The 14,067-nt window shown below is 39.2% G+C and overlaps 1 protein-coding gene across 1 annotated transcript in view; it reads left to right on the plus strand.

Annotated features, from left to right (window-relative positions):
• The window catches only part of LOC126108238 (zinc finger protein 664-like), a 201,600-nt gene that overhangs the window by 99,800 nt on the left and 87,733 nt on the right, over positions 1–14,067 (plus strand). The window contains exons 4-5 of the mRNA XM_049913468.1: positions 3,609–3,692; positions 9,279–9,365. Coding sequence (XP_049769425.1) covers positions 3,609–3,692; positions 9,279–9,365 — 171 coding nt within the window. The remainder of the gene's footprint in view (positions 1–3,608; positions 3,693–9,278; positions 9,366–14,067) is intronic.

Raw genomic sequence — 14,067 nt, forward strand, 5'->3', positions numbered from 1 at the left:
TCGAGTACACTGATGTGGGTCATTGTGGATTAATGGATTTAAATGAACTTTATCAAACCCCGAAAGTCTTCCTGAATGTAGAGTGTCTCTAATGTGAAAAGGAACCTCCTTAAAACAAGAAAACCATTATCTTGCCATGCTCTGTCCAATGGCATTGTCCCCATACATGTTTCTGGCTGTCAGAAAATATCAGATTTCTCCACTTGGCACTCCTGTTTCTTGTGTCCACAGCTTCTCTCACTATCTCCAAATGACAAAATGGCAATAAGTACACTCAAAAATAGCAGCAGTGAACTACAAATAAAAATTATAATCAATAAATAAACCTTTAGCTACCATAAGACCAACATACAATAAATGTAAATTAACTGAAAAGTAAACTTGACTGTGTTGTGATATTAAATCATTATTTAGTTGTGAAAGAACCCATTAATCAACTGAAGCAACATGGTGAAGATGAACATGCACAACACAGTAACAGATTGGCAATTCGACAAAGTTTGCCGTAAAAGAGGTCATCTGAAAACACTGTCGCTGGCTTCAATGATATCAAGAGTTGAGAGGGAAGTTCTGGTTTACAGACAAGGCCAGGAATTTGTGGACTTTGTGTGTAATTATTGTGAACTGGAATACAGTAGTGGAGATATGATTTTAGGTCTTTCAAGAATGGTAACTGAACAACCACTGCACATAACATTCCTGAGTCTTATCATGCGCCGGTCGTTGTGGCTGAGCGGTTCTAGGCGCTTCAGTCTGGAATTGCGCGACCGCTATGGTCGCAGGTTCGAATCCTGCCTCGGGCATGGATGTGTGTGGTGTCCTTAGGTTAGTTAGGTTTAAGTAGTTCTAAGTCTAGGGGACTGATGACCGCAGATGTTAAGTCCCATAGTGCTCAGAGCCATTTGAACCAATCTTATCATGCAGGAGGAGAGGAAGGAAGATGACGCATCCCCAGGTCATTCTCTTCAGGAAACATCAGACAAGAAAAAAAGTCGTGACAGACAGATAACGAAGTTGGTCACATTCCAGCAGAATGCAGTACGTATGCATGTAAGAGGCCTGTCTAAAAAGTATCCGACCTTTGGCCAGAAAAAATATTTCGAATACCCGACGGGGTTGGGACCCTAATCCCCTTCAAAGTAGGCCCCTTGTGCTTCCACTGCTGGAAACACCTGTGGAAGTCTTCTTTTGTAATGGTGTTCAGCTCCATCGTCGTATTCTGCATTAGCTCTTCCCTACTCTCAAAATGTGATCCATTGAGTGGTATCTTCAATTTTGGAAACAACCAGAAGTCACAAGGAGCCATGTCTGGAAAGTAGGGAGGTTGGCGAATGTCTGTAACTCCATGTTTAGCCAAGAAATTTTGGATCAAGTGGGACGAATGTGTGTGTGTGGGGGGGGGGGGGGGGTGTTGTCATGATGCAGTTGCAGATGAATGTATGGAGGGGGGGGGGGGGCGTTGTCATGATGCAGTTGCCAGTTTCACTGTTTCTCCTTCTGGTGCATATTCGTGATGCACAATTGTTGCATGGTCATCAGAGAAGACGGTCAGCATCACCTTGATTTTGCTTCGCACCTGCCACACTTTCTACGGCCGTGGAGACTCGGGATGCTTCCATTGCAATGACTGTCTTTTTGTTTCTGGGTTGTACCTGCACACCCATGACTTATCTCCAGTTATCAAGGTGTTCAGAAACTCAAGATCAGTGTCGTTAGTGTCCAGAAGGTCCTGTGCAACGACGAAACAGAGACCTTTTTGTTCCGGCAACAACAACTTAGGCACGAATTTCGCAGCCACTTGGTGCGTGTTCAGATTATCACGCAAAATTGCATGTGCAGAATCTTTACTCACTCCAACGTCTTGGGCAATCTCCCGCACGGTCAAACGATGATCTGCCATCACCAAATTTTGCGCCCTCTCAATAACAGCTGCACTCCGACAAGTTCGGGGCCTGCCGGAACACTGGTCACCCTCCGCTGATGTGCAGCCGTTTTTGAATCGATCCCTGCAAGGGAAGAAGATGATGGCGGGATAAAAGCCCTTCACTCTGACCCAGCTCGTGGCTTCGTTCCAAAGTGTGTGCTGCTAGTTTGTTCCACCAAGTGAGGTGACCGTCTGTAGGAAATGGAAGCTACAATTCTCATGGAGCAGTTTTCCAATTTGCTGCCAGAAAATACCAATAAACCACCGTTTCTTTAACAATCAAACTCCCGTGTATGAAACAGCTTCAAACGTGTCATTTCTTTACAAATGAGTTCATGTGTTATTTATGTACCTTTAAGCATGTAAGTGAGAAAAAGTTTAGGAAAGGTTTGAAATTGCGCTTAAAGTTTGTTGGAAATTCGTAAGTGTTCTCATTATGAAAAACTGGGTGAATATAAACTGGGTAATTTGTACTCCAGTTTAACTAAAAGCTAGTTTTTCACACATCTTAATGTTTATGATGTCGTATCTCCTGATTTGTGTGTCATACAGTGATATGATGTTGCAGGTAGTTTCGGTGATTTATCTAGATACTGTATACAAAGTGTATTGCAAATACAGTAAGTAATTAAGAAGTAATAAATTAAAATGTCATGCCTGATGATGAAGTTTGATTGCGTGAACAGTGAATATGTAGTCTGGTCAGAGCTATGGACTTTATATGCTGACCTCGAAAGAAGACTGAAATCGATTATTCACAAAGATGTGCCCAAATATCAAGAATTGAGAAAAAAGCTGACAAAGTGAGAGCTAGAATGAGGACAAATGAAACAGTGACAGGTGGGATTTTAATCTTGTGTGCACATTTGTTGAGAATGTCAAATCATGGGTGGCCAGAGAAAATTGCTGAATGGAAACTGCCTAGCAGACGGAGATGCGGCTGACCGTGACTTTTTTGGAAAGACCGTACTTCGAAATAAGGGAGTGTCATGATATATGAACCCCTGAATAGAGGGGTTTGTCATAAGATAATGGAAGTGGAGCAAAATGTTATCAGTTCATCTTTGTACTAATTAATCCTGTATATAAGAGTAACAATGACAAAATAATTAACATAAGTGACCTGCTCAGTATTGTCAGTTATTACATAACAATGCTTCACTGAAATCTGTTAACAAGTACACATAGAAAGTAGGCGTGGTGCATCAATGCTCCCTTCCACTTGCTGAGAAGTTATTTTAATCACACTATAGAGATGTACAAAATTATATATATGTGACAAAAATTAGTTTCCTCCTTATGTATTTGTGCATCAATGGAATTTATATGTTGTACTTGAAAGAGACAGAGATAAAGAATGGTGGGTGGAAGATAAATTGTGAAAATTTTGCATTGCGTACATCATTACTTTAAAAGTTTTGATGATATTTGTAATAATAATAATAATAATAATAATAATATGTAGTAGGATATTTACAAACGAATTTATATGTTTTTCATGTGTACTATAAATTATAAATGATTATATTAACCTCAGTACTCCTTACCGGTCAACGTATGGTGAAATGGGTGTCCCCGTTATGTGTTGATACAGACAAATTGCATCATCACTTTGTCTCACTTGAGACATATGAATGCCTCATATTTAATTGCCCAGTGAATGCCCATGCTTTCTTTGTTCCAGAGTTCTGTAAATTCGAAGATGGGGTCCAATTTTAAACTGGAGAATGGAGACATAACAACCATCACAATACCAGAAGATGAACTTGTAAGTTTTCTAAATGTTGGTATAAAATAAAGGAAAACATGCTTTTATATAAAAATGTCTGGTAGGTAGTACTTGTTTGGCAAACACAAAAATTTTGACCAAAAGGGAGGCAAAAGAACGTGGACTCTGTGTATCTTAGCCTTTTCATTTCACACAGTTTTATTTATTTTCATTTTTGTGTCAGAAAAGGAATCCTTTGTTTCAGAAATCCAAAGATTTGTCAGTCATAATTCTTCAGTGTTTTGAACATGCTTGCATTTTTATCATAAAAATTACCAATCAAAGAGACTGGAAGCACTCGAGACAGTAATGCTGACAAAACACTTGTAAGGAACAATCGTAACTCTCCTCAGTGTAGTGTTGAGGACTTCCACTATAATACAGCCCAACTTTATAAATAAAAATGCCCAACTGGAGTGAGTGGTTGTATAACTCCCCTTATTGTTTGTATTGTACAGGCTGTTTTGATAAAGGCTGAAGGAGTGAGTGTAGGCTTCCCAGGGCAAGCTAAATTTTTACATACTCACATGTTGGCCAGCATGGTGCATGGTATGGATTTTCAGTCATTTCTTTCAGCGCAACAAGTGGCATACAGTATGACCTTAAGGCTTTAATAGATGCTAAATACTTACCAGCATCTGAGGTTCTGTTGATTGGAGTGAACAACCTAATCAAAGTAACTCTTTTATGCAAGAATACTACTCAGATGAAACTTAATTAAGATTTGCTAAAGGCATATGAAATGTCATATTGTTAAAAATTTATACATCGGTAATCTTATTAAAGCTGTAGAAAAAAATATTTTATTTTCTATTTAATTTTTTTCCACTTTCGTGCAACCAATAATTCAAAATAAAATGTTGTTTTCATTAAGAACTATGCTACAGTATTTTTCATTAATATTTCCATTTGGCAATAAATACAGAGTTTATAAATAAAATAAAAGCAAAAAAATTGCTACTAACAAGAACTGAATCAATAATCTCATGAATACACATTATGCGTTCAGTTTCCACAGAGTTTTTATAAAGTGCAAATGTTTTGTACTTCATAGAACTTGGAAATCTTCTGATTGTCAAAAGTGAGGTTTTTGAGTTCTTTTCCTTGTTCCTCTTTTTTTTTCAGAATTGTGTTGTACTGCTTTAGGAAATTGATATCTGGGAACTGACCTTCAAATTCTGTAAGTATGAAGGACACTGAAGAGGGACTGTCTCAAAGTCCCAGTGTCAGTCACAATTATTCTGTCATCAAATGAAACTGTATAAAATGCATTGTAATAATAGTCCATCAGAGCAGCTTTTTTATATACTTCTCATTTATTGCTACATGTTTTGAGCATGACTAATTTACAAGCGGTACGCAGTGAGATAGTAAATGCCAGTTTTTAAAGGTGATGTACTTCTGTTTTATTATACAAAAAAATTGCCAGGAGCGAGTAGCATTCACACACTGAGGGTTCTGTACAAACTTAACTGTGTATATAAACAGCGCATCCAATTCCAGGAGTTGAGACTACTGGCAATTTTTACCTGTTATCAACATTGATGCTGGTGAGGTATTGGTCCCAGGGATTCCAAAACTTTTGAGAATGTTTTAATTTCAAGTTTGAAAACAGGTAACAAATGATAAAAGAATTTTTTTGTGTGATATAATTAGAAATCACCAATTTTCTGATTTTTTTCATCTTTACTTGTACTTTGAAATCTTCACGATTCTACGTCATTTGGAAGTACCCTATCTGTTTTAATGACAATAGTTTTTGATAATCAAAATTTGTGACATAAATGGCTGATCTTTTGATTGCATTGACTTTTTATATCACCAAAGGACCAAAGACTTCAGTATGTGACACAAATTTGAACTTGATATGTCTACCCTTTCCTGAGAGAACGGGGGCTTAACAGATGGATAGACAAACAGACAGGCATATAACAAATGGCGTTTCTTCTTTCTTTTTTCCTTTGTTTTTCTTTTATGTGTGATAAAATTACAAATCCACAATTTTCTGATTTTTTTCCTTTACTTGTACAGTGAAACCTTGTGTCTCGCCAAAGTTAATGATTCTAAGCCAACAGGATGTACAGGAGTGGTTTGATAAGTTCTTGGAATTACCACGAGAGGTCAGAACTAGCACAACAAATTGTTCATGTGATATTCATTGGACTGTTGTCTGTAAACACATGACACATCAGTGCTCTTGGAAGAGAGCCATGGTGGTGACGTGGCTCTGTTGTTGTTCCCACATAGTGATTTGTGAATATGGAAAAAAATTGAGATTTAGACAGTGATTAAGCACTTTGTAAAGAAAGATATGAAAGCAAAGGACATTCATGCTGATTTCCAGAATACACTGGGGGATTCTGCTCCTTCATATTCAACTGTAGCCAAGTGGACAAATGAATTTAAATTTGGTCGGGAGAGCTTAGATGACGATCCGTGCAGTGGTCGGCAACATGTGTCACTACTCGACAAATCATTGCAAAAGTGCACAAAACGGTCACGGAGGACTGCTGATTGAAAGTGCGTGAAATTGCTCACACTTGCCAGATAGCATCTGAAAGGGTATACAACATTTTAACTGAAGCATTAGAAATGAAAACATTATCTGCAAGATGGGTACTGCGACTCTTGACACTGGATCAAAAATGCATGAGAATGGATACATCGGAACAGTGTTTGCCCGTTTTAGGAGAAACAAACAAGATTTTTTTGCACTGGTTTGTGACCACAGATGAAATTTGGGTATACTACTATACCCCAGAGACAAAAAAACAGTCAAAGCAGTGGAAATATGCCGATTCTCTGCCACCATAGAAAGCAAAGACAGTTCCTTGCGTGTGAAAGGTCATGGCATCTGTGTTCTGGGATACGAAGGGGATTCTGTTTGTAGATTGTGTCCCTACTGGGCAAATAATTACTGGAGAAGACTATGCTAACCTCCTGGACAAATTGCAACAAAAGATATGCGAAAAAAGGCCAGGTTTAGCAAGGAAGAAAATCATCTTCCATCAAGACAATGCACGGCCGCACAAATGTGCCATCAGCATGGCAAAATTACGCGAACTAAGGTAAGAATCGTTGCCACAACCACCTTATTCACCTGATATGTCTCCGTCAGACTTCCCTAACTTCCCAAAACGGAAAATTTTTCTTGGTGGATGAAGATTCACTTAAAACGAAGAATTGACAGCCAGAGTTGACAACAATTTTGCAGGCCTGGAGGAAACTCATTTTTGAGATGAAATCAAGGCACTGGAACATCGTTGGACCAAGTGCATTAATCTACAAGTAGGCTACATCGAAAAATAAAAATGTTCCAGTGATGTAAGTACCTTTTTTCTATTCGGTTCTGAGAACTTTTCATACCACCCTCGTACCACGTAGGTCTTGATGAGTGTGTTTGTAAGTATCAAAATATGTGACATAAATCACTGTATCTTTTGATTGCATTGGCTTAGAAGCTTCACCATATACCTTAATAGATGAAATAAATTTCAATTTGATACAGTACTTGTTCCCAAGAAAAAAGGTTTTTAACAGTTGGAGAGACAGTCAGACAGGCAGATAGACGACAAAGTGATACTTTAAGGGTTTCATTTTTACCAATAGAGTTATGGAGCCCTAAAAATGGCTGACAGTGATCCATACTCAGAACTGGTAGCAATAAATAAATAAAAAATATATAAAAAAGCTGATCTAATCGATAATCATCACAACGCGTTACACACGGTTACTGCCTACAAAACAGCATACAAAAGAAATACCGAGCGAGGTGGCGCAGTGGTAAGACACTGGACTCGCATTCGGAAGGACGACGGTTCAATCCCGCGTCCGGCCATCCTGATTTAGGTTTTCCGTGATTTCCCTAAATCACTCCAGGCAAATGCCGGGATGGTTCCTATGAAAGGGCACGGCCGACTTCCTTCCCTAATCCGATGAGACCGATGACCACGCTGTCTGGTCTCCTTCCCCAAACCAACCAACCAACCAACCAACAAAAGAAATATTCAAAAACTGTAACTGTATTTTTGTAATAGGACCAGTAGGAACTACCGTGTAAAAGTAATGATATTAAACATCTAAAGATGGGACTTCAGGGCTTAAACACTGTGTGCTTTTCAGAAAAACCCACGTTTGTGACTAAAGGTAGATTTTTCCCCTTTTGCATATTTTTCAAAATTTGGATCTTAAAATGTGCAAACTTTTGGGTAGTGGGGCACCTGTGTATTTTTTATTTGTAAGTTTCAAATGCCCAGGGAAGTGTGTTGGCATCCTTGTTGTTCATGTTGTGTATTAATGACTTAGTAGACAGTCTTTCTGCAGATGATGCAGTTATCTATAATGAAGGACTGTATGAAAGGAGCTGCATAAATATTCAATCAGATCGTGATAAGATTTCAAAGTATTGCAGAGGTTGGCAACTTGCTTAAAATCTTCAGAAATATACAACTGTGCACTTCACAAAATGAAAAAAAATGTAGTATCCTATGACTATAATAACAGTGAATCACAGTGGAATTGGCAAACCGGGTGTAACAGTTTGTAGGGATATGAAATGGAATGATCATCTAGGTTCAGTCTTGTGTAAGGCAGGTGGTAGACTTCGGTTTATTGTTAAAATACTGGGGAAGTGTAACCAGTCTACAAAGGAGGTTGCTTAGAAATCGCTTCTGTGGCCCAATTTAAGATGCTGCTCAAGTGCGTGGGACCCATACCCGATGTCAGTAATGGGATACTGAATGTGTACAGCAAGGGGCAGCATGAATTGTCACAGGTTTGTTTTACCTGTGGGAGAGAGTTATTGTGGTACTGAAGAAGCTAAACTGGCAGACTCTTGAAGATAGATGTAAACTGTCCCGAGGAATTATACTAACCAAGTTTCGAGAACTGGGTTTAAATGATGACCTTAGGAGTATACTACAACCCCTACTTATTGCTCACATAGGGATCGTGAGGAGAAGATTAGAATAATTACCGCATGCACAGAGGCATTCAAAGAATCATTCTTCCCATGCTCCATACATGAGTGGAATGAGGAGGAAACCCTAATATCTGGTACAATCGGACATACCCATTGCCATGTACTTCACAGTGGTTTGCAGAGTATGGATGTAGATGTAAATGCCATCAAGATATATCTCCTTTGTAGCTTCCTGGCAAATTAAAACTGTGCGTCAGACCGAGACTCAAACTTGGGACCTTTACCTTTTGCGGGCAAGTGCTCTACCGACTGAGCTACCAGAGGACAACTCACGACCCATGCTCACAGCTTTACTTCCGCCAGTACCTCACCTCCTACCTTCGCAGGGTAGCTTTGGTGAAGTTTGGAAGGTAGGAGACGAGGTACTGGCGGAACTAAAGCTGTGAGGACAGGTCGTGAGGTGTGCTCGGATAGCTCAGTCGGTAGAGCAGTTGCCCCCCAAGAGGTAAAGTTCCCAAGTTTGAGTCTCATTCCACCACACAGTTTTTATCTGCCAGGAAGTTTCATATCAGTGCACACTCCACTGCAAAGTGATTTTGGAGCTATTTCTGTAGTTTGCATACCAAATGAGGTGCCATAAACTAACTGTTTGTTTCTCTTATCAGAATTCCGTGAACGCACAGCTGGATGCCATACTGGAAGCGGAGAGAGTGTGCTGTCCAGCACCCCTGCTGGTGCCTAAGAAGGAGCTGGTGAGTAAACAGGGGATCCAGTCGCCTTCCGCACTCCTCCATAGTTTGTTCATGTATTTGCTCTCTGTCCCAATTGCAGAGCACATTTGAACATATGTAGCACTTATTTTCTTCTCATTTCCATAATCAGGGTGTATATTGGCAAAAATCTGGGAATTTTTTCATCTGGGAGAAATTTGGGGAAAATGTGTGAATTTTGTAGAATTCCGGGAATTTTTTGTTGATTTAGTTTCCAGTTACATTTTTGTAAGGCCTGGTACTGTAACACAGAATTTTACTAAAGCCTGCTACTGCTGAACAGTACTGCACTAATAGAACGTAAAAGAGAGAATAACAAGAAAATAAAACTTAAGTTGCAAAGAAAGTGCACCACTTACAGCAACAAAACACAGGCATCTGCTGACAGCAAAATGTGTAAAAGGCGTCAGGATGAGGACTATGCAGTACTTTGTAACAACAAGCTGCTTTTGATGAGTGTGACATCACCCCATTTACATTTGTAACATGTTGCAGCAAATTATTGGGAATTGTGGTTTGAGAAGTGTTACTTTTAAAGTAAATTTTCTTTTACGCAAGATGAATTATGCTATGTGAGAGAATGTGCAATGAATCGAGGAACATTTTACTTCCATTCAAAACTTAACACATTGAGAACCAGCCACTTATAAAAATTTTGGGCCAAGAAGACCAGCCATTTATGATATTATTTACAATTTCACAGGCACATTTGTGTTTGATATGTCTTAAAGTTTTAAACACACTAAAAAGACCAAGCTTCAGGGTAATTTTTCATATTCGTTTGAGTTCTTTTGTAGATTACAAATTATGCAATAGCAATGGTAAAAAGTTATGATTATCCTTTATTGATCCTTTATCTCTTATGATCCTTTATTGATTATTAAAAAGTTCAAGGTGAGTTCTTGAGCTATTTCACACGTAACTGGGTTGTCTACGGAAAAGTCGAAGTGCTCGATAGAACATGTATTCAGCCAGGTAACCCATAAAACATTCGGTGCACAGCAGCGAAATTTATAACTGTGCTTGTCAGAAATATTCAGCTGCTGCCATTTAAGCTATGCTCTTAGGATCCTAACGACACCCTCAGGGGAAAAAAAAGAAGAAAGTTTTAATGACCAATATTACATATGAAAGCATAGCTTTTCTTGTAGCTATTCCATATGTATATTAATTTAAACCTTTAACTTTTCCTATTTGTGTGTTCAGTCTACTTAACAGTGGTGTTGCTATTGGCTGACTATATCACATGTCCTATGCTCTGAGTAATTGCTGTCATTGGCTGGCACGACCACGTGGCACAAGCTATGATTGGCTGACAAAATCTCGATTTCAGTTCTTTGGAAGCTACTGTGTTGGAATTCATGTTTATACATTCGTAATACGTTAATATACATTGTAAATGTTGCCATGCCTCTAAGGTCTTTCCAAAATGGATTGTTTTTTTGCTGGGTTTCGTTTCCTAAAGTGGTAACAGTTTCTGTTCCGGTGTATAAAACCTTCAACATTCAAAGGACTGATAAGGTTTACTGCTCCAAGGAAAGTGTATTGTCATTTAATATGGGAAAAAATGTGCCTTCACCAGGGTATAGTGCATTTTCACCCAGGAGAAAGTGTATTTTTAACCAGGAAATCCCTGATTTTTTTTCCTTGTTCGCATACACATCCTGATAATGCAAATAAGTTGAAGATCTAACTGGTCTCATTGTTACATCTAAGATATTTATCCTGAAGAGTTTTTCCAGCTTTTCTTCTCTCTCTCTCTCTCTCTCTCTCTCTCTCTCTCTCTCTGTGTGTGTGTGTGTGTGTGTGTGTGTGTGTGTGTGTGTGTGTGTGTGTGTGTGTGTGTCACGTGGCTTCTGTAGTCACCGGTTGTCCTCCTTTACCCAGCTTGGGACTGGCAGCAGCAACTACTGTAGTGTAACATATCACTTTTGGTAAAGTGAAGTATTACTCTACATCTACCTGGTGAAGAATGATGATCGCCATAGTGAAAGTATTTGTTATAATTAATTTGTTTGGGATTGTGATCTGATCGGAAGTTGTGTCATTAGTGCATGTACTCTGGCCTTGTAAGATGACATGCGTCTCTGAGGTGGGATGACGATGGAAGTTTTGCTATACATTGTGTTACCTGCTGGTTGGGCAATTATTCTGTGCTTTGACATCCCAACTCGAGAAGCGAGTTGTGCCGTCAACAAATGGACGTGCCGTGACAATCGTGGTTACGAGGTGTGGTCCGTTTCTAGCTCGCACAACCACCACCACCTACTTTTATGGTGGCCCTTTGTGTGTATGCAAGTCAAATTTCATGTCTCCAGCTTCATTCGTTTTGCCGCAAGGATGTGTTGTATACCATAGTGTAAGGCGAATATCGAAAGAATCAAGAATTGTGCTATGATTCAATATCTTCATTTGAAGGGAATGACGCCCAAGGAAATTGTGGAGGACATGCGGAATAGGACATTGCTCCGTCTTATGTGACAGTGAAAAACTGGATGTCTGACTTCAAACGTGGAAGAACAAGTGTGGAAGATGTGACAAGAAGCAGAAGGCCTGTCACCGTTCTTACTGGTGGAACAGTGACTGAAATTTATGATACGATTTTGTAGGATCATCAAACAGTATCGCAGCTCATTGAAACCGCATTTGGAATCTCTCGTGGGCATGCTCATGACATTGCTGTGGATATTTTGGGAATGTGCAAAGTTTTGTCTGTGGGTCCCAAAAGACTTGAATGCAGATCAGGGACAGGAGAGTGTGCAGTGTTGTGAAGAAATCATCTGTCAATTTGAAGCAGATGAAGACGGCTTTCTTGCAGGGTATGTGACAATGGATGAAACATTGGTTCACTACTTTAATCATGAGACAAAACAACAGTCACAACAATGGAAACATCCTTCATCCCCTACCCCAAAAAAATTCTGGGTGCAAAAATAAGCCAGCAAGGTGATTGCATCGGTCTTCTGGGATGCAGAAGGGATAATTTGGTGGATTACTTGCAAAAGGGCATAACTATCAGTGCATCAGACTACTGCACCCTCCTGCGCCATTTGAGATAAGAAGTAAAGAAAAAAATGTGCAGAAAATTGGCGTGTGGAGTTCAGTTGTATCAGGACAATACATCTGCGGAGAAAGCCCTCACAACACTGAAAACTCCCCGCGACTGTGAGCTCGAACTGTTACATAATCTGTCATATTCTCCAGATTTGGCTCCATCAGACTTATATCTTTTCCCAAACCTATTAGATGATGTCAAAGGATGACAATTTGACAATGATAATTCAGTGATTGAGGCTGTGAATGCTTGGTTGGACTTGAAATCAAAGGTCTTTTATTTGAATGGTATGCAGAAGTTATCTGAGCATGCCGACAGTTGTGTTAATGTACACGGATATTATATTGAAAAATTAATTGGTATTATGAAATTTCTGCCATTCTTTATTTGTTAGGCTAAAAGCTTTTCAACCCCCTTCGTATCTCAGGGAAGAAAAGAAGTTTCATTCCATCATTGAGATTGGTGCAGAACTGTCATTAAGTACTGTCAACTTGAGTTTATGTTACATGAGATAGAATGTGTGGACATTCCCTTGTATCATCAGTTGTAACAGAAGATTGTAGTTGTGGTCTTAAGTCTAAAGATTGGTCTGATGCAGCTCTCCATACTACTCTATCCTGTGCTAGCCTCTTCATCTCCAAATAACTACTCCAACCTGATCATTCTGATTCTGCTTACTTTATTCATCTCTTCGTCTCCCTTTCCCCTTTTTTGTATGTCACATTTCCCTCCAATAGAAAACTGGTGATGCCTTGAAGTCTGAGAACGTATCAAATCCTGATCCATGTTGTGCTCGGCCTAGTGAGAAGAATGGTTCTCAATATGAAATTTTTATATGATTAAAAAAGTTACCATGTACAACAAGGTGACAGTTTCAGAATTTAGATATTTATGAAATAATGAGGCGTACAAACTAAAGGGATTTAGACCTTCCACGTGTCTTTTCATTGTCAGTCATTATTTGGTTTCTGGGTGCATATCCTTGGTGACAAAACGTATGGTGTGGTAGACAATTAACAGAAAACTTGTGTTACTCACCTTTCGATTGCATTCTATCACCTTATAGACACTTGTATCCCTCTGAAACACACCATAAAAGCTGAAACTACCAATCCACCAACAAAATTAAATATGTAGTGATTGAAGCTACTAGTTTTATGAGGGACATTCAATAAGGAATGGAACACCTTTTTTATCTGAAAGCAGTTAGATTACGTTCACAATTTCAACATACACTTTGGCTGCAAAACCTAATTTTTCAACACAATCTCTGTTCAGTGCAATGGTCTTATGCCACCTTATTGAGGGCCTGTATGCCTAAATGGTACCACTCTACTGAGGCAGTAACCTTCCCATCATCCACATATTGCTTCCTGCTGAGTGCATTCTTCTTTGGGCCAAACAGATGGAAGTTGGAAGGTGATAGGGCTGTAAGGTAGATGAGAAAGAACAGTTCAGTGAGGTTTTGTGAGCTCCTCTCAGAAGCACAGATTTCTATGAGGCCTTGTGTTGTCACAGTAAAGGAAACATTTGTTTGCAGTTTGTGGTGACGGAACACTTTGAAGTCATTTCTTCAATTTCCTTAGGTTTGCACAATACACTTCAGTGTTGATCATTACACCATGAGGC

The sequence above is a fragment of the Schistocerca cancellata genome, chromosome 11 (genome assembly GCF_023864275.1).
Source record: "Schistocerca cancellata isolate TAMUIC-IGC-003103 chromosome 11, iqSchCanc2.1, whole genome shotgun sequence".
NCBI classification, from domain to species: Eukaryota; Metazoa; Arthropoda; class Insecta; order Orthoptera; family Acrididae; genus Schistocerca; species Schistocerca cancellata.